At 46.6% G+C, this 21,935-nt stretch overlaps 1 protein-coding gene across 1 annotated transcript in view; it reads left to right on the top strand.

Moving 5' to 3' along the window:
* The first annotated feature begins 11,071 nt into the window (after positions 1 to 11,071).
* LOC126532261 (KAT8 regulatory NSL complex subunit 1-like) overlaps positions 11,072 to 21,935 on the top strand; it is a 151,971-nt gene continuing 141,107 nt past the window's right edge. The window contains exon 1 of the mRNA XM_055071540.2: positions 11,072 to 12,820. Coding sequence (XP_054927515.2) covers positions 11,892 to 12,820 — 929 coding nt within the window. The 5' untranslated portion in view covers positions 11,072 to 11,891. The remainder of the gene's footprint in view (positions 12,821 to 21,935) is intronic.

Below are 21,935 nucleotides of genomic sequence, written 5' to 3'. Positions count from 1 at the left end.
GTTTCGTGCCGTGGCAAAGGCGCTGTGTGGGCGGGTTTGCGTTAGTCACCGTGTCTTGTTGCGCTGTGTTACCTGCACCGTGCTCTGCCGGATGTTGCTGTGGCCATGTGGGACAGGAGGAACTAAAGCTCGTGAAATGAACGCGCATATGTAACGCTGTACGCAATGTACCGCGCCACGGCACTGACAACGGACGAAGGAATATCCGCGGGAAATTTTGCCTCAACTTCAGCGGAATCATGCTAACGTGCCATCGCAGACCGAAACCGATGCGTTTCAGAATCTGTACAGTGAACGCCTTGCAGGTCAGTGATTCCTGCTTTTGACAGCGCATGTTGCACTTGCGGCACGAACGGTGTCACCGGGAAACCTGATAATGAAGAATCACGCGCATATTTATTAGATGATAACTTATACTGTGCGAATAAAATATTTTACTGTTATACTATAACTATAGAATTATTATCGCTATGTGAATGCGTGTATCATAAATTCTAGTTTTTCCTCCGATAAAACACCAACCACATAAGGAAATTTACTTACACGTGAAAAGATATGGGCGGTCCACTTTTCGGCGTGCGCGACTTTCATCGTGGCACACAACTAGGCACTGGATTAGCGGATACCTAGGCAAGCTTCCGCACAACTCGTGCGCGGAACGAAAACTGAAAAAACGGCGCCTTTGGCGCATCGCTCGCTGGGAAATAAACGCAGAAAAAGCAGTCATGGCCAGGTAGGCCGGTTCCACGCGCGTACTGTTCTGCATTGTGCGCCGGCTATCGCAAAACTTTGGTTCCGTGACGCTTCACTTACCGTGCGAAGAAGGCACCTCAAGCCGCAGTCAATGAACCTAAACGCGGAGTCAGAAATGACATTCTGCCTCCTCGCCGGCGCGCTGTCGAAGTGATGCGCGGCCACCCGAAGTTTGTTCAATAAAGCACGTCGATTCCTCAAGCGAGAATGTGGTTGTGCTCATAAACTCCAAATGGATCGCAAATGGGTTGGTGTGTCGTACGTGTCTCCAGTGCGTTCTTGCAGTGCAGTAAGAATGCGTACATCTTTTTTCGCATCGCCAGACGTCTAGCTCGCAAGACCGTATGAGAGCCCCAGGAAGCCCAAGCAGAGAAAAGCAAGTAGAAGGCAGCGATAAAGGGGACCTTTTTTTAAAAAACACGCAAGAGCTGGGTAGCGGCCGGTACCTGCGGTTAATGAGAACAGTTCAGTTGGTTGGCCTTGTATTTAAGGCATGTTTATTTTCATAAAAGCTGGTAAAAGCAGCCGATTCGACCTCACGGCCCAATTTGCGAAGTTCATTATGAACTTCTTTTAACATGGGTTCGGCAACGCAACGCGATGAGACATCGCGATTGTTTAGTATTGCTGCGGAGCGAGCGCGCGCGCTCCGCGCGCGAAACCATGCGCAGCGCGGCGTGGTTTCGCGAAAGATGCAAAAAGAGAGGAGGGTGGCCCAAAAGGCGGAGCATCGCTATGAGCAACGCCAACTTCCGGCTTCACTTTTGCTTCACAAAGAGTGACGTCAGGGCCTCTCCTTAGTTTCTTTCCTCCGTGGTGCGACACGCACGTGCACGCGAACGGCACGCACTGCAATCGATACCAGTGGGCGGCTGCTGGTCACATGTGTCTGACTTCTCAAAACCTTTATTCAAGTGATAAAGCACAAACTCTAATAACGCAATAAAAACAGTTGTCTATTTACTTTGTAAAAGATGACACGTTATGTTTGTCGGTTACTATATGTACAGTTATAGAAAACATATTTAGCCGCGTTGAGCGCGCCTAGCAGAAAAAATACAAAAAAAGTATCCTGTCAAATTACAGCAGCTCCACTTGCGTGCTTCATGCTGGATGCGCCGCGTTCATAGAGTTTCTAAACCCTAGAGGGAAATGTGGCGCTAGTGTCTACGGAGGCTCTCATGAGCGTTGCCTCAACCCATAGAGTTTCCTACAAATTTTGTAGGAAACTTATGCCTGAACCTACATGAGAATGATGGGAAGTACAGGCTTCGGATTGACTTCAATCTTTAAACTAGTGGCATTTGCTTGCTGCGCAGTAAACGAAGCTATACTCAAATATTATCGCGTAAAATCTCATTTTATTTCTGCGGTATGTTATATAATGTACAACACGTTACATAAACTTTGTATGACTGAGATTGAAGCGCGGTTAGGGTGGCTAGAAGCCACCGTAATCGCGCCACCCTGGCGCGGTTCACTATGATTTATCACCACATGGAGGAAGGAAACTGAGGAGAGGCCCTACCCCCTCCGCGCGCTAGGAGAAAAACGTGGAGAAAATGACGTAGTAGGTTCTCCTTTTTTTTGCTGTTTTTTTTTATTTCTTTGCTGTAGCGGCCACGCCTTTCGAGCCACAATGGCGGCTTTGTTGTGGTTCTGTGCGCTCACACGTGTTGCTCCGTAGGTTTCGTACCGTGGCAAAGGCGCTGTGCGGGCCAGGTTCGCGTTGGTCTCCGTGTTTAGTTGCGCTGCGTTAGCTGGACCGTGCTCTCCCGGATTTTGCTGTGGCCAGGTGGGACACGAGGAACTAAAGTTCGTGAAATGAACGCGCATGCAACGCTGTACGCAATGTACCGCACCACGGCAATGGCAACGGACGAAGGAATATCCGCGGGAAATATTGCCCTCTTTGGCGGAATCATGCTAACGTGCTAACGATTGTTTAGTATTGCGGCGGAGCGCGCGCGTCCGAGCACCATGGTTGCGCGCAGCGCGGCGTAGTTTCGCGAGTAATCTAAACAAGGGAGGAGAGCTGGCCCGATAGGAGGAGCAACGCCATGAGCAACGCCAACTTCCGGCTTCACTTTAGCTTCGCAAGGAGTGACGTCAGGGCCTCTCCTGAGTTTCCTTCCTCCGTGTATCACCAGCGTGGCGTGCGTCTATTTGTCGTACAAAAATCCCTCACGTGACCTGATCCTAGGTGCCTAGGGACAGCATCGTTTAGGGATTTTTGAGAAGGCGCGATGCTGGCGCCGAGCGACGCCGTGGCGTGTTCGTCCTCGGCGTGATCGTTCTCTGGACCGCGCGTTGTTCAACATTGCTCATGTAATCGTGCGTGCGTTGCTTGTGTGTTGATTGTAGGTTCTGTGTTACTTGGCGGAAAGCTGTGAGTAGTGGCGGTGCGGCAATGCGGCTTTGGCCTCGATGAGCTCTGGCACTACAGAATCTGCGTTGTGTGACCCGTGCTTTCTTGAGAACCCGGCGGTGGTGACGATTGAAATATCGAAGTGGCCTAGCGCCTCGGCGGCGAAGTTCTGCGAACCGCGATGTGGCGTCGCCGTGTCCGACTTTGCTTAACGGACATCGAGGGATGTGCTGCTCGCTGCAAGTCATGTAAATGCAACTGCGTCGACCGCCCACTGTTCAGCGCTGAATGTGTGTTTGGTGTGCTGTGCTTGAAACGAGTGGTGCAGCCGTGCAGCGGGGGTGGCGGAGGAGCAGAGTGGCTCCGTTTGCGCGTTCACAGACATGTGCTCCCGTCTTGGTCTCATTAGTGGCTGTCGCGGGATTGTGGTGTGCTAGCTCCTTGCCTAGTATGAAGTTTACGACACTAACACACAGCATGTTCACGTTTTTCCGCGCTATATGTCATTTGCATGACGACCGAGTTGAAAACGAGACATATAATGTTCTTTGCGTTTGTGTGTTGTAAATTACTTTCTATTGTGGAAGTTCTGGGAGTCTTATTACGCAAGGAGTGCGAACGTAAACATAAACACATATGTGTGTAAAATTTTGAATTACCCATAATACCCTTTACGACTGATAAGTGGGCTACACGGCCTGTGTGAATCAGCTACCGTATGTTGCGACGCTCTTTCGTGTGGTATAATAATGCATGGTGCGCGTTTATTTCTGTACTGTTGTAAACACCATTTGTTTATTCACTCGATACAAATGTACGGCTTCTTCGCCGCAGTACAGCTTAGTTACGCGGTGAAGCATACTAGAAGTAGGAGGGGGCCGCTATCAGCCAGCATGTATGTCCACTTAGGTGACCTGAGAGGCGGCGGGTGCGCGAGTGTATAATTTAAGAACTCTTATTATGTCCAGTGACAGTGGAGATCATTAACTGTAGCACCAAAGTAGTGGACCACTACCAGAACAAAGGCATGTAGTATGCCCATCTCAATTCTTGTGCTTATGCCAGTCTTTTTTACAGCAATAGCTGCTATGGGCTAACTCCCCTGGTTGTTCTGATGTCTACTGGTGTTGTCACTGGAATTCCCGAATTTCTTGCTAGAATATTGCAAATAAAGTTCTCATTGTGCTGCGAGGATTCAAACATACGATCAAAAGAGTGGAAGTCCACAATTCTACATTTCAGCCACTCTGCTGAAGGTACAGTCGTGGTGAATACTGATCCCGGAGAGCGTGATCTAGCCAACAGGTGCCTAGATTGGCTAACACCTGCTCAATGTCTGCATACTGTATATAGAGCTGGCATCCACACCTTCAAGTTCTTGCACATCACCTTCCCACTTGTGAAGGCAGTCCTACGTTAAGTTTTCTTCTCGCATGTGACGACAATGATTGGGTGCATCTGCTTCATTAATCTTCTTCTAGTGCTTGGCTTCTCAGATTTACTGGATGGAGCTGTTGGTGTCTTGTTTTCCTCAAGCAAAGCTCGAGGCATAGCAATGCATAGCCCAAATATAGATTTGAGAAAACCAAAACGAATTCAGCAGTAAGAAGCTAAAGGGTTGTTTTGGTGTAGATCAGTGGCTAAGTCCGGATATGAAAGAGGAAGAAGAAAAGCCGAGTCTTTCCACTTCAACACTGAGGCACAACTCCCACAAATAAATAGGACTCTTACTTATTTTACTTTTTTAAGGAGATTACCGACTTGCATTGGCAAGTGTTCACTTCAGCAAACACTGCATGAAGTAAGCTTCCTGTGCATATTTCACCAGCTACTGCATCATTGTTTCACATTATGAGTGAAACTGCAATTTTCTTTATGCCACAACTTGCCCAATTTTGTGTTTTGCAGTGGGATGTTAGCAGTGCTAATAAGGCACCTAAATACTCATGAATAGTAATACAGAGAAAAAAAAGTAAGAAAGCAGTGGCTTTTTGTGCGTAGACTATGCATACACCTGGTGCTCTTATGGTCATTTTTTCCCTATCCGCTCAGCCATTCTAAACAAGAAAAGTTCATACACAATTAGTTTATACACAGACTACAACTAAACCACAGGTATCGTTGATAAGCAAAGTATATTTATTCGGTGACATTTTCTGCAGCCCTACTATTAAGCTTTCCTTCCTTCCTTTTCAGCTGTGCAGGTTCATTAAGAAGTGATGATACAGTTTGACAATTTTAATCATTGAAAGACTTAGCAAAACCTTTTTCGGGTTGTTTTTTCTTGGTTTCAGACTCTGCACATTGCATTTTAAGGCATGTTTTCTGTGTTTGCTGCTTTTCCTTTATGGCTAGGGCATGTCAACATTTTTTACACCACTTCAAGTATGTGGTGCCATAGACTGTTCTTAGATGAAGTCTTGCCCTTTCATTCTGTACAATATGATGTTGGTTTTTTGTGTCCAAGTCCGTTTTACAGCGTGATTGTAGCATTTTGCTAAGTTTTGCCTCTGTCACCCAAGCTTGAAAGATTGCTACCCACTGGTGGTGGCATGACACATGTCGCATTTCTTTTTCAATAAAAGGAAGTCTGTCACTTATCCTGTGCGCTGGTTGCCTTTTGTCGCTTTGAATTGCAATTTGTTGCCTATATTTGCTCTTTTGTTGCATTTCAGATCAGGAATGGCTATCATAATTGACATTTAACCATATTGCACACAATGTGGATGATATGTAATTGCAATATATGGCCACCATAAATATAATTGAAGTTAATAATTCAAGAATAGTGCCTTTGCATGGTGGTACAGCCATGAATTGTGGCTATAAGGTACCAGCACTGCAGATAGCACTGCTTGTGCAGAATATAGTGCAGCTCTACTATTTTCAAACATCATTGTTTTTATCTGCATTTGCATAGCTCCAGTTTCTGTGAACAACACACATCTGGTGGAATAGCCACATTTCTGCCCGTTTTCATGTTATTAGCATATTAGTAAAGGCAGTCGTTTTTATAGTAGCCTGTTTCCCCAGTGTAGAAGCCGCTGCAGGGTGTCAGGATCTTCTCATACACATCTTCAGCTTTGCAGGGGACACAGCATCTGGCACATAGTTTGTCACAGGCCATGTATTCGGGGCAAGTTGAGTTCACTCACTAGCAAAGGGAGAACCAAGCTTGTCGGATATGAAGTAAACCACCTGTATACTCAGTGGCCTTCATTTCGTGTGACATATGTGGTGATAGCGACCCTTGTTTTAAGCACTTCTTGTCTAGCAGCAGTCGTTTGCTTTTTGAAACAGGATAGCTTTCAGCAAGCTGGACAGGAATAACAATGAAAAACCAGCAGATGTTAATTGTCGCACTTATCATGCGAATCTTCATACAGTATGATGAGGGCGTAAATAAATGAGGGTGTTCCTCAAGGCCTTGTAGCACATGTTACGAGTTTGGAGCAACATGATCTATAGCACTTCTTTGATCGCATGCTATAGGTTTAGCAGGTGTGGCCATGGTTGAAGTGCAGTGCAAGGTCAAGAAAACAGATATCTATGAGCAGCACCCTGGTAAGGAGACTCTGGGAAAACTAGTGGGAAGCCTGTTGAACATCTGGTTGACCCACTTGCTGGCTCCACCAGGCAAAGTATGATAAAGAGAAGGAAGTCATCAACACATCAGAAGGTTTTTACATATAAACACTGTGCTAAGGTCATAACATGCGAACAAGTCTCAGTGCGCAGGCTATGCACGACCAACTACATATGCCTTCTGTTCGGACATTGCTCATTGTAACTAACAAGGATGGAGTGGACAAAAAAAGAACAGCAGCTCCATTAATTTAGTTTCACTGGTATCGACGGTGTTTTGTAAGCGTACATTGCCATACTCCCCAATGTCTTCTTGGGTGACATCAGCAAAGACCAGCTTGAGGCAAGGGGTAACAGAAGTCTTTAAAAGCTAAAAATGCATGAATGCATGAAGAGCACATTGTGTCCAAAAAGTAGGCACTTCGCAGGGGCACTGGAGAAGGAACAGGTTATTAACAGTGGGCAAAGACAAGCTACTAAACACCCAACACTGTTGCCATGTAACGACCTCTGAAACAATCCCTCTTAAAGAGGAAATCATCTTTGTGTATCTATAAAGAGGGCAGATGGGCAAAGCCCCTTCAGTAATGCTGCCAGCTTCAAAAGCCTATTTTGCACATCCTGAATGCTTCCTTCTTAAGACTTTGCTGGGTGCAAGCATTCTACTGTCCAAAAGGTGTCATTGAGAGCACTGTTGGTTTGGTGGCAATAAATTTCAGAAGCAATTGCAACAAACCTCCCTTCCTAGTTGGCCTGGATGCTCACTGTGCTTATGAAGCAGCACCATGAGGCAAGCAAGGTGAATGGATGCCTCCAAGCCCTTGTTCGTTTATCACACTGTTCTGTTAGTAACAACCATGCGACTTGAAACCAATAAGCTCAAGCTCAGCACTCGCATGGTTACTGCGGAGGATTCATAAAAAGCACAAAAACAGAAAACTCAAGGTAAAGGATAAAGCACCCTTTAACACTTAGTATTGCTACAGCCCACCCCCTTCTTTTATTTTGTCTGGTCGTGCTACATCTTTTTACTATATATAGGCATGAACTTAGGTGATGTTCCCAATCAGTGTCCAGTATTTATATACACTATGTGCTGGTTCAAAGAGGTTCGAAACACTGCAATGGAAACTTCAAGTAGAAAAGGTGCCTGGAAGAAAAAAAGAAGCTGTGCTGCAACCATCTTGGCAACATCTTGTCCCCTTAATAAAAGTTGTGCTTTCATATCAACTTGAGCCCTCCAGTTTAGAGTAAAGTACCAGTGCGCTTATGAACAATGAATCAATTCTCAAAGAGCATGTACAGTCCAGCCAAAAGCAGGGGCAAGAATCCGCATTGTGCTCCTGCATTGAAGGTGTATAACACGTACCATAATGACGAATGTGCTTTAGTAAGCTTCATTGCAATATTAATTTGTAATGTACAAAGAATTGTCAATGAAGCTTACCACGAGCACAGATGCACTTGCAAATTATGTCACAATTGAAAGTAATGAGCACAGTGTAAACCTATGTGCCCTTTCCACTCTTAGTATGCTTTACTGCACGATGCTTATTTACACCCCTGTATTGCGGTCTAGCAAGCTACAAAAGAAACATTGCATAATTAGGCTTTTTACGATTATCTTTCTCGCAATACACTATTATTTCGCGGTGAAGCCTAAGCAATGCACTGCAGTGAAGCATACTAAAACTGAAAAGGGGCCACTATCACTGGCCATAATAAGACTTCTTTAATTACACACTCGCGCACCCGCCGCCTCTCAGGTCACTTAAGTGGACATACTATGCTGGCTGATAGCGGCCCCCCTCCCACTTTAAGTATGCTTCACCGCGTAACTAAAATGTACTGCGGCGAAGAAGCCGTACATTTGTATTGAGTGAATAAACAAGTGGTTTTTACAACAGTAAGAAATAAACGCGCACCATGCATCAGTCTACCACACGGAAGAGCGTCGCAATATACGGTAGCTGATTCACACAGGCCGTGTAGCCTACTTATCAGTTGTAAAGGGTATTATGGGTAATCCAAAATTTCAGACACACATATGTGTTCATGTTTACGTTCGCACTCCTTGCGTAATAAGACTCCCAGAACTTCCACAATAGAAAGTAATTTACAACACACAAACGCAAAGAACACTATATGTCTCGTTTTCAACGCGGCCGTCATGCAAATGACATATAGCGCGGAAAAACGTGAACATGCTGTGTGTTAGCGTCGTAAACTTCATACTAGGCAAGGAGCTAGCACACCACAATCCCGCGACAGCCGCTAATGGGACCAAGACCGGAGCACATGTCTGTGAACGCGCAAACCCTAAGCCACTCTGCTCCTCCGCCACCCCCGCTGCACGACTGCATCAATCGTTTCAAGCACAGCACACTAAACACACATTCAGTGCTGAACAGTGGGCGGTCGACGCAGTTGCATTTACATGACTTGCAGCGAGCAGCACATGCCTCGATGTCCGTTAAGCAAAGTCGGACACGGCGACGCCACATCGCGGTTTGCAGAACTTCGCTGCCGAGGCGCTAGGCCACTTCGATATGGTGGCTAGATAACTTCGATATTTCAATTGTCACCACCGCCGGGTTCTCAAGAAAGCACGGGTCACACAACGCAGATTCTGTAGTGCTCATCGAGGCCAAAGCCGCATTGCCGCACCGCCACTACTCACGGCTTTCCGCCAAGTAACACAGAACCTACAACCAACACACAAGCAACGCACGCACGATTACATGAGCAATGTTGAACAACGCGCGGTCCAGAGAACGATCACGCCGAGGACGAACACGCCACGGCGTCGCTCGGCGCCAGCATCGCGCCTTCTCAAAGATCCCTAAATGATGCTGTCCCTAGGCACCTAGGATCAGGTCACGTGAAGGATTTTTGTACGACAAATAGACGCACGCGTATCACCAGGACATACCAGGGTATCCATTTTTATGCCATCCTGTTCCCAATTTAACGCAAGAAAATAATTATTTATTTATTTATTTTTGCAACAGCAATAACAACCGTGCATGTACTTATATAAAGGTACTCATCAAGTACTTATGGAAATAAAAATGTTGTAATGTGAGAAAGTGTTGCGTCCTTGAGAGTAATGCTACAAGGGTCGTCTGCTACGACGCCTGCTCGCTGCAAACGCCAGACTTTTCTCGCAGACGACAGGCACTTGCGAACTCTCTCGCTCTTTGGAAAGGTTGCGTCGGCTGTCACGATTGATGAACGTCTTCAAACACTTTTAAGCAGATCTGCTGCAGTTTTAGCTAGGATGTTTGTGGCCTCCTACGAGTATGCTTCATTATATTTTATATTGACGTACCGCTTCCGAAGTGTTATGACGTAGCTTTGCACTTACCATTTTGCAACACTAGACTACAGCCAGGAAGCAACAACCTTTCCTACCACAAGTAAGTTTGTGTTCTCAAAGTCCTAAAACACGCATTTCAATGAGCACATAAACGAGCAATGCATAATAAAGCCCTCAATAAAATTTGATTGTCCAGCCACTAGAAGTATAACTGTCTATGTCTTGTATCAGTAGTGCCTTATTTTTCCTATTCTCAAGTTTCATAAAGCACGTAACGCTACAGCGCCAGCCTAACTCCCTTAACAAACCCAGGTCCAAACGGTCAAAGCATGTTCTTTCAACGTTTACGATGCTGTCGGTTTCTGCTGAGGGTTTCGACGCCACACCGCGACAGAAACATCGTCCCAGCCACTGGCCCAGCGCGCTATCGCCACTTCGAGCAACAGAACAAAGGCAGAGAGCTTTGCGTTGCACTGTCCCACTGCAGGTTGTAGCAATTACGCTGGGAATGAAACCAAAACTGCCAAAAAATACTTGTAGGCTAGTTCGCCAGTCAACAGGACGCCAATCCGAAGCTTGTACTTTCCATCATTCCCATAATGGTTGAACGATCGCAGCTCCAGATTTCCCTCTAGTTACTGAGAAACTCTATAAGTTACACTATTATGAAACGCTATGGCCGCGGTTGATTTTTCGCCCTGTGTGGCGATAGCCGAAACCGAAACTCTACCGAGCTGGCGTGCTGTTGAGTGCGTCACATAGTGGTCAGTATTATGATAATACCTAAAATCCCTATGTAATTAAAAAATTTTTGAACTGCCAAAGTAATACGAAATAAGGGTTACGGCTTTGAAACAGCTACGTATGCGCAATAATCAACGAGAAAAAAGAAACGTAGGGGTTGCGCCCGTTGACAGAACAGCCGCCACGCCACCACCGGCCATTACCGAATACCGCCGAAGGAAGGTTTAAACAGCGCCACCTAGATAGTTTTTTTTTATTTAAATTGGTTCGCCTTGATAGCATAGCGGTGGGCTTTAATTCTCGTTACTGAGCTGCAGTCTAATACAGTTACGCAGTTTAACATGGGTTTAGGGAGCTGTGAAAATTCAATAACCATTAGTGCGTGTTTGTGTGTGTGTGGTGGGGGTGGGGGGTGCAGAGCGAGGAGATGCGTAACCGCCCTGGCCGGGGAGAGCGGTAGCAAGGGGAACAGCCTCGAGGACTCCGCCAATGGGGATAGCGTTTCTAGGAGGGGATCCAAGCAAATGACGCCATACGCCGTGGAGAGAATTTTTTTTTTGTTGTCCGGGGGTTTGAGGTACGGGAAAATGTCCGCCATTCCTAGTTTCCGTTGATGTTTTGTGCGCGTTAAGCATAGACCGTGCGGCGACTGTGGATGTGATACCGCGGATCGTGGATATGGTGTTCGATTCGTCGTGGCGGCTTGGCGAGCCCAAACCGCGTCGTTATTCGATACGCGGTGCTTTGTGGCGCGCTTCGTCGTAGGCATCGAGCGCTGGATGGCAACCTAACTGCGGTTGAAAGGGACGTGTCTGTCACGTGGTTGGCGTATTTCTTTGTTTGCCCTTCCTAGCGGAGCTGGTTTGTAACTCGTGTTGTCTACACCTGGATGTGGAAAATCGTTGTGTGTGCATTGAGGATGTACGCCGACCCGCGCCTGTGAGATGGAGCCGATGTGGAACGGGTGAGTCGGCAAGAAAGCTCGCGCGAGCCCCTCGCTCCGTCGTGCGCCGGCTGGCGTCTCGGGTGACTCGGTGTGTCGCGAACCCCGGGGCGGGCCGAGGCGGCGCGAGGAAGGATTGATCGCGCCTGAGACCGCATGGGATCACCACTGCCGCCTGCATGTTGTCGCCGGTGCCGTTCAGGATATGTTGCATAGCAGCGATGGCCCCCGCCCTGACGGAAGCGGCTAGCCAAGCGGAGAGCTTCAGCCTGCCCCACTCGCCGGCCTCGTCGAGTGTGTGCGGCAACGGTCACCCCGCGTCGCCGCCCTCCGACCCTTACCGGCACAAGGGGCGCGACAAGCTCAAAGGAAACCTCTGGGACACCGTGAGCCTTGCGGCGCTCGCCAATGTCAAGCTTTTCCGGCTGCGCGAGTCTCAGGCGCCGGCCCACTGCGCCGCTCATGCTGCTGTCGCGGCGGCCATGAACCGCGTCAACATGGGCCTTACCAACGGCGGCTCGCCGCTGCTGCTGCCTCCGGAGCGGGCCGAGCCTCGAGTCGAGGCGCCGAGCCTCGAGCCGGCGAGCCCCGAGCTGCTCGAGTTGGCGCGCACGCGACGCGGACTGCTGGAGCGGCGCGCCGAACGACTTGAGCGGCGGCTGCGGAGGCTGCAGCTGCGCCAGGCGGTCCAGCACTCGGCGGGCCAGATGGCCGCGTTCTTCGAGCACCAGCAGACCTCGCTGGGACTGCCCTGCCTGATGCCGCAGCGACTGCTTCACCGCAAGCTGCGCGACAGCGCCGATATTAAGGCCGAGCTGCTGTTGCAGAGCGAGGACGTCAAGAGCTTGTCCACCGCGGCGCTCGTCAGCCTGGTGCGCAAGCTCGAGGAGTCGCACGGCCCGGCGCCCGCCGATCTGCGGCTCAGCGCGCAAGACCGCGCCGAGGGAGAGCGTGTCGCAGGCACGCTGCGCGCCACGCTCGCGTACCAGGAGCGTGCCATCGACTCGGACGCCACCGAGAGCAGCTCGGGCGGCGACGACAGCGGCGACGACGAGCCTTCCTCGCGGGCTGGCGCCGACGCGTTGCCTCCGGCTGGCGGGAGCACTCTGTGAGTAGTACGCTTTTTGTTTCTCGTGGCTGACTTGCCGCGTCGACGGATTGCGTAAAATAAGGTGAAACGCCCCTTTGATACGCCACACCACAACACTGCGCAGGAAAATGTTTTTGGCCGACGAAAGAAAGCGAACGGGCTTCTGTTTACCAGCTCTGATTCGGTAGTGTCTGTTTACGGCGCTCTGCGAAGCGGATCGATCAGCCGAGATGTTTGAAGCATATGCTGCTCGAATAATGCAAGCGTCCCTTTCTTCTGCCATGAAAATCGAGTGGGGACTCGCACATGTTCTCAAGTGGCGCGTGCTTTCGTTAGTTGTTCGTCGGGCACGTTTATCAGCTCTCCGTTAGAGCCGAAACGATGGCGACCTACCGGCGCGCTTTCAGTCGACGCCCTTGGTTCAAAAGTCTCCGTGTGCTTTGAATTACGCCAATGTAGCCCATCACCTCGTGAGCTGCCGTACGGGAAGCTCGGCCTTCGTACACTGGCCGTATGGGGCGGAAACTGAGCCCTTTGTGCTGCGCACTCGTTTGAGGCACGCTCCCTGGGTCGTCGGCGCTGAAGGTTAGCGGAGGTGAGCGCCTTTTGTGTCGTCCTTGCTGCTGAGCGGCTTCTATTTTATACGCTTTTTTTTTCGAGTGGCTCATATGTTGGAGTGGCCGGAGCGCTTCTTTCAAGACCGCCCGCTGTATTAAATTGCCGTGTGTTGATATGCCGCTTACATTATCTTGCTTCAGTGCCGGATCTTATTACATGTGTAATGGGCAGCCGGCTGTGGTGGAGCTTTTGAATTTTGCCATATGGATATGGTGAACATTGTTTTTATTCGTCACATTGTGCATGTTTTCCGACAGGATCCTGTATTGAGGATTTTGTTTGCGTTGTTTAAATGAACACTCAAGACACACTCACTTCTTTAGTGGGAACGCGTTGCTCCGGTAAACAATTTTCGTAAGCTTGACGGTAATAGGTTGATTACCGGAAAAGAAAATGAAGGTCAAAGTTCAAATTTTGTAATTTTGCACTGTCACTATAGTTCCGGTGCGTCAGCTATTGCGGCCGTTGTGGCGCATTAGGAATACAGTGGACTCGTTGACCGGAACCTCGATGGACCAGAGAAATGAGTTTCTTCCGTCAGCAGTTCCACTCCGAGAGATTGTGCGCAGTACACAAGGTGATTTTTGAAAGGGGCAGATGCTTTGTTGCAACAACAGATAAATTTGTAGCAGGTCTGATTAATAAAGCTCATTTGCTTACAAAGTTTATACTTACACGTTGCCGCTGGCTATAACTAGAAGAAAAGAAATGTAAGTGTAAAAAAAATTACTTAAACCGCCGTTTTAGTGAAGCAACCACTCCAGAAACTATTGATAAGTTTTGTTCAGTCTCCAGCATGACCGCATTGTGCGGGCATTTCTGGGCTGCCGTCATAAATACAAGGTAAACCGACAGCTCACCGGCATTGCCGACACTGAAACCCACAGCAAGCCACGACCATGGTTAGATCCACGCTAACCATGACACCAATAAAAGCTATCTTCGCAGCAACATGGGGAACTGGTGAGAAAATGTAGAAAGGCGCAATCTTAGGAATGCCAGTTGCGACGCAGCTGAGGTTGGTTACTCAGTTGTATATTTAGTTCACTTTACCCAGAGTTTGAAAAAATTAGGTTCTGCTTAACAAATAATTAATAAAAGTTAATTATTAATAATATTAATTGTTTTTTGCATTGCCTTTATGCCAAATCAACCAACCATAAGGTGGTTCCCCCTTAAGCAGCTATGGTTAGGTGATTTTCATTTACCTAGATCCTACTGTACTTGAACCTTGCCACGTTCGATCTTTGTGTCTTTCAAAATACTATGTAGTCTATATTTACCTGTAAAAAATTAAGTTCTTTTATTTTTTTCTTTCTTACAAAGCCGTCACCTCCTCATGGTAATAATGGCTCGTTTCGCATTTTAAAAGGATGACATACTCTTCAGTGCCCCGTTAACGCGCGGTGCTGTTGGGGTGTGATATTGTCACTTGCCTGGTGCACTGGCAGGATATTCTCACACGATCGATTTGCATTCAGAAATAAGATTTCACACAGTCTGGCAGCAAATGGTTGTACAAGAACTCTTGTTGATTTTTGTTGAACATTCGGAAGTAGCACTTGAGTTTTGTTAATTGCTTTATGCTGATTGATAGTGTTCAACACTACCAAAGCAACACAGAAAGAGGCGATGAGGAACGTAAAGGAGGAATTGGCCTCGGCGCTCAAGGCCTTTTATATTTTGCCTCCATCAGACAGGCTTTTAATATCGGGACAGGTATGAGCACTGTGCAGTTGCTGCTCTGTTGACACCAGCAAGCCAGTTAATTTTTTCCTAATTTTTTTTAATGTATGATAAGTGTGTGCTATGGTGAATATAAAGTGCTGTTTTCCTAGGATAAGCACCGCTTGGGCTTCCTTGCAAGAAGCGAGTGAAGTTCACGTGCCAAGGTTGTTCATTTAAATTGCAGAGCGCAGTAAAGATTAGCAGAAAGACCTTCACATGACGTTTAAAGTTAGTTCTGTTTGTTACATGACATTTATAAAGTGTGATTACACATATTTGGTAAAAAGGTGCTGTAAAGCATCTTGACCAGCTCCATCTCCTATATCAGTGGCAGCAGGGAGAGGACATTGAAATATAAATTACAGTTCATATAGAAGAGCTGTACTAATCTGAAATGCAAGTAATCAAATGGGTAAAGTAAAAAAAAAAGGATAGTATGCAAAGCAACTTTAATTGCATTAAATGAGATTACAATAGTGAATACTGGTTGAAATGTATCTTCTACACTTGAGCTATTGTAATACATGTACAATATATGCAAACGGCTGAGGAAAAAAAAAAGCAATACATGATTGTCTACTCCTGCAAGAGTTCACTCAATCAGTTCCTAGGTAGTGTGCTTGATTCTGTGTAAGTTGAGCATCCGTAGGTGCAGTAGTGTGCAAAAGTTTGTTGATATGGGTAGATTGAATCTACGTGTAAGCCTGCGAGGACATTTAATGAGTCCCAATATTTATGATGCTGATTTCAGAGTTATAAGAAGCCAATATTTACTGAGAGGAGGAGGAAGGTTTATAATTCTGTATCTCTAGGAGCAAATTAGAAGCATCCTATGATAATCTCGCAATTGTACACATGTGGTACTATTAAGCTATTGACTGATTTCATGGTACTATTTTTCCAAACTAAGTGGCTTTAATGCAAGCTAGAGGAGAAAAGCATGTGGCACGGCATTAATTTCCAAGGCACAGGCAACAATTAACACTCCTCATTAAACAAAGAACTCTGCATAATTTAGATTGTGAGTTACCTATATGAGAATTCTGCAGCATGCTTTCATGAAGAATTCTCAAGTGTTTTAGCTGTTGAAGAAAGATGTATATCGGCATTAGCTTGTGTGTACCTACAGGAATGTCTATTTTTAGCATGAGAAAAGGTGTGTTGATTTCCAGCTGTTTATTGTTAGTGAATCTGCGGAGGACAAATTAAGTCATGTGTCTGAGAAACGGTGACTGAACCAAAAGCCTAATTTCTCATGGTTTTTGTTTATTAAATTTTGTTATGTGCATTTATAGAACTGTCCAGATATCAAGTCAGTTATGCACATGAACGAAAGTCAACCCAGAATGCCCTCTTGAGGCACACTGTGTCTTGGAGGATGATATCTAGTTTTCACCACTATGCCACTACGATTAGTGAAATAGCTTATAAGGTCCAAGGAAACCATTGTAAGGTGCTTTTCTACTGTAACATCATGATGAATACTGGCAGATTCTCTTGAATACTTTACAAGTACTCGTAGATTTTTGCATCAGAGAAATTGAATTGGCGGGGCATTTTGAATGTGACCATCTTAAAGTGTTGATTGTTGTTATATTGGTTTTAAAAATGTTTGTGTTCCCTTATAGTTTGAAGACAAACAAACACGTGAAAATCTCAACTCTGATTCCTTTTGCTTCGTTTTAGGGGTGTGTCAGTATCGTTTGTAGCTCACTGCAGCATTTGTTTGAAAGTGGGATTGTACTGTCAACATATTGGCTAGGTTCAGCTTACCTTTTTATTCAGCCATGACTTGCCGAAATTCTTTTTAAACTTGTAACTTGTGTAGTTGAGGAAACCGTGAAAAAGTGCTTCTTTTTCCAACAAGCATCACATATCCAATACACATAAGAAAACTAAAATGTGCACCTTATAAAATGTGGAAATTAAAGGGTTTAAGCAGTGTTGTAAACTCGGTTGTTGGCAATAAGATTGCCAATAGAAGCAAGTGGTTTACTTACATAGTTACTTCGAGCTACACAAATATGACTAAATTCACTAATGCTTTATTTTTTTCGTGTATGTTTCCTTCACAGCAAGCTGTGATTTTTTTTTCTTTTAATGTGGTGGTGTCTAATGTTGGCTGAGGCAAATGGACTGTTTATAATTAGTTCTGTGTTTTTAGGAATAAGTGTATAGAAAAGTAACGAATGCATAACAGTTGCGGACAGACCGGACCACGATGACAGTTATCTGAATCCTCATGTTTTGGCTTCATAAGTGTTCAACAATGGGTTGGAACCGTAAGCATAGCTGAGCACTACTCTAATTCTGTAAAGCATGATTAGACAAAAATGCACCAAAGCATGCACAGAGTTGAAAAGCACTTGCTGCAGCATTGCAGTGGCGTTATATTGTTTATGTAGCATCGAATGTGTTGTGTTTAACAGAAGGCAGTGGCCCGCTGCTCATCTTCAACTCCATGGTGGAATTTTAAAAAACGCACATTTAAATGTTAACACGAGAACCCCACATCATCGAAGGGGATGTGGAGCCTGTTGAGAAGCCTTGGGGCATTGTGCCTCGGCAGCAGTGGCTGATTTCTGGCCGGTGGATGCTGATGCAGAGCACTTAGTACTTTCTCTTGCAAGGAGTGTTACGCTAGAGAAAAATGTTCCAGCAAGGTCTGGCCACCAAGGTTTCCACCAGCTCTGCTGTTAGCATTTCTACCCTGGTATGTGCTACAGGAAACAAACAAGGCAAATGCCTCAAAAGAGAGGCAACAATTCAGACGATGCTAGTTTCGTTTGGTTTGCTTGACTGCACCGATGGCAGTGAATAGTCATGCCTAAAGCATTAACCAATGAACTTGTGTAGGTATGGACATGTCGAAAGGTTGCCTTGAAAAAGACAAGTCCACTTGTCGAAACGTTGGCTCCCGCTTTTACCCTGTTCTCGTTTTACGTACATAGGGTATTGTTTTGCCTGACTAATTATTTAGCTTCCGAGGTGCACTGTTTGCCTCCCATCCCAAACGGCCGAGGCGCCCATTTCGATATGGCAGCGTGAACAACCGCCACGGGCAGCTGCCGTTGGTGCCAATACTGGTTCCCGTGTGAGAACTACACGTTCTCTAAGTGAACGATCATACGCGCAAAGTCCTAATATGTGTCTACTTTTGGAACACAATAATTATGTGCATGAGGAGAATGCCAAGTAGGCAGCATACAACACTCCCATACTACGCTCTTCCGCTTGCTGTTTTCGAAAGTGCGTAGTCGCTCATATCAGCGTGACTCAATGATGCAACGGTGCTTGAGTGTCGAATATCTGCGTGTTTTGATATGTTCTGGCATTAACTAATGCCACCGATGAATGGCTAGCATTCCATCTCAAGCGAAAGACGAGCGGTCGCCGTACTTGCCGATGTAAACAGATGCACCGGTTGGTGCGTTGGACTGTGAGCGGCGTTCTTGAGGGATACCAATGCGGGAAGTGGTGCTCCTCAGCCTACCGTGAGTAAGCGAAGCACTTCCCGTAGAAGGGGTTTAACACCTAAAATAGCAAGCGGCACATGTGAAATCAGTGGTTAGGGCTACCCCTGGTCTTCCACCTTGCAGGCAGCGGGATATGTTGCGCACGGATGCTGGCTCGCGAACCACAAACGGAGATTTGTGGTTCGTGACGTTATATGAAGAGGTTCGCTCGGCTGCTTCGTCAGGTTTCGTTCTTTCGCTTTTTTATTTCGATGGCTATAGTATTATATGGGCCCTCCAGGCACATTTATGCAGTCGCCGGGAGGTTCCGTATGAGGGACGATAAAATCGTGGCTGCGCTCTGTGTCTACGAGTGAAAACGTGCGAAGGTGAGGCCGGCGAACTCGGCTCATCATTGCGTTTGCGAGCAAGGAATGGATGGATGGAAGGTAGGAGTGTCCCCTTTGAAACGGGGTGATGGCAGTTGCCACCATGCTCAGCTTTTTGTTTAACTGTGTTGTGTGTTATTAAAATTCGCCATTTTCTTTAAATACGTCTTCTTACACTTTTAACCTTATGTCACCTCTCTGCTTTTGAGCCACCAATCCTCCAATCGCTTTGTGCTAATTTCCACCGCATACTTATTTACATGACTTTTGTTACCATAGGGCCTCAGGAAGCGTGACTGTGCCTCTATCGACATCGGGATGGATACCATCACATTTTAGTGTGGGGGGTTCTATTGTTTCTACAGATTTACCACACACAGTACATGTGTCTTCATCGTTAGATTTCTTTTTATAGCTCCGCGTTCTAAGACATCCTGACCTAGCTTCAAAGAGTAGGGCGCTGCCTCTTGAGTTATCATGAAGCGCTTCCTTCCCGATCTGCTGTTTCCAGTATCGATATAGTTCCACACTATGCTTCTTGTTCCATTGAATTTATCCCATTTTTACCTTGCGCGTTTTTAACCTGTCGTTTAATGCTCTGTCTTTCTCTGTCCTCGTGTCTGGCATACTGACTGGTTAGCATCCTAGTTCTTTTCCGCCATCGTTAGTCAACGCTGTGTCTGTATAGGTATTTAAATACCTTAGCTGCCCACCTGTTATCGTTCAATTTCCTCAGGCGTTTTTCGTATAGGATTTTACTCTGAGCTTCCCGTGCTTCGAACGATGCCCAGCCCATGTGCCCCTGTACTGCTTCGTTTGTGGTGCACCCTCTCCTGTCGCGAGCGAGGCACTGGGGTGAGGCGAGAGAGAGAGGGGAGGAGGGGCCGTGCGGCGCCATATCTTTAAAGTGTTGTGCGATGTGTGCAGAGTGCGCGCAGTGCCGGTAGCTTCGTATGCACTGTGCCTTCGACGTTTCGTTCTCGTTGAAACGTGAGATGCACGAAGGTCAATTCCATCGCTGTTGCTGCCCTGATTCCTCAACCCAGCACCTTGAGAGCGACATGTGTTCGCGTTTACCTGCACGCGCGTGACACCGTGCTTGTTAATTTAGTTAAAATATAACTAGTTGGTTTGAATTCATGATAGAATGTGTAAGCGCGACTAAACGAGGGCATAGAAAGAAACAGAGACAACGCTGTCTCTGGGTGTCTGCCTTTTTTTTCTTTGCCCTCGTTCAGTCGCGCTTACACATTGTCATTGTCGATTTAGTTAGTAAGCGAATGTTTACAAGATTATATGGCCGATAAAACTACTATCCTTACTTCGTATGGCTATCATCTAATTTCCTATCGCAATCGGTGCTTCGGCTTTCGGGGAAATTGCGGTTTTCTACACATATTATTTAAGCTTATTCTCGAATTTGCAGGGCAATTGTAATTTACCTCGACATGGTCAGAAGGTCGACCGCAGAGCCTCTGTATTTCGCCTCTGTGCTGGCGCAAACAGGGCGAGAACGTTCCCGGCGCTCTCTTCCTCGTCCGGAGAGGTGCCGCCACTGCTTCTTTCTCCACGTTCGCTGACCTCGGCATAAAGCCGCCTGCTGAAATTCCATGTAATTTCGTGCGCAATCCGAATGCCGACCTCAGTGTAACGTCGCGAATTTCACTGTATCTGCGAAATTCAGACCTTGCTGTCTCCAGAAGGTTAGTGTCTATATTCGAGCCTTTTCTTATCTTCGAATGCGGTGTTTTCTCTCTTCTTATGCAAGGGCGTTGACGTTCCGAGAAGCTGGTACAGAAATATTCTTCTCACTTTGTCGGTAGTTTCTCGCTTTTTAGTCATTTCGATGTTTGCTCCGTGAGGCGACGCAGGAATTTATTTTAAGATATATTTAAGAGTGCGTCCAGGAGATCACATTCACAGCGGGGCATTGAAAAAGTTCAGTGAAATTCATCCGTGAATTGTGCGGTGGCTGCAGCCACGAAGAAAATGGGTTGTTTATTGCGGGAACTGTGGTCCGCGTACTTTTTCATCACGGCTGCGGTTGTGATTTCTCACTTTCCTGCTGTCTCTGCTTATTCGCATACTCGTCGCACAAACCATCACTGTGACACCATAAACACCGCAAGAACGAAGAAGGCGTCCGCAGCTTACTTTATTAAATGCCTCAAAATCGGGAGCACGGTCTTATGGCTTTCATTCGATGGCATAGCTCATTCCGCGCTGATGCAACCCACCTCCGCGGTTGACGCATCGTTGACCCCTGTGTATAAAAGCACGCCTTCGGAGTCTTTATTAATAATCATCTCTTTGGTTTTTCTCAGATTAAACTCTGAACAAGTGCGTACAAGCACATGTCGCTTAACTCGCCGGTCAGGTAGGTGATATTAGTCTTTTTCTTTTTTTTCTTGTTCTTTAAGACATTACAGGTATCTCGGCGCATATCTCGAAACCCGTGCCATCCTCAGGGTTCCTTCCAAGTGAATACGCCTGTCGAACTCACCTGCTAGAATTGCAATATGTGTCGTAGCGTAATTTGGTACACACTTAATTAGTCGATCATGTATTTCAATTTCTCGTGAAGTTAATGTCAGCGTCTTCGAGTATTCAGCTGTGCTATCTTCCACAGGCGATTTTTGAAAATTATTGATGATATAATGAAGTCAGTCGTGTCCTTGGATCCGGTTATTTGAAAGTTTGAATAGGACTCACGAAACGAAAATTTTATAAATCCTACGTTTCAGCGGGACCCCGTCCGAAACACACACACACACACACGTGTGTGTGTGTGTGTTTCGGACGGGGTCCCGCTGAAACGTAGGACACGCACACACGTGTGTGTGTGTGTGTGGTCGCGTTCCGACTTGTCGGTGGAGTGTTAAGCCGGCAGAGGGGCGCGAAATGTCGCCGAGGTGCAACTCACTCTGTTGTTCTCAGATCAGT

This window comes from Dermacentor andersoni, chromosome 5, assembly GCF_023375885.2.
Source record: "Dermacentor andersoni chromosome 5, qqDerAnde1_hic_scaffold, whole genome shotgun sequence".
Taxonomy (NCBI): domain Eukaryota; kingdom Metazoa; phylum Arthropoda; class Arachnida; order Ixodida; family Ixodidae; genus Dermacentor; species Dermacentor andersoni.
The sequence above is the reverse complement of the archived record's forward strand: the minus strand, read 5'-3'. Positions and strand labels throughout refer to the sequence as shown.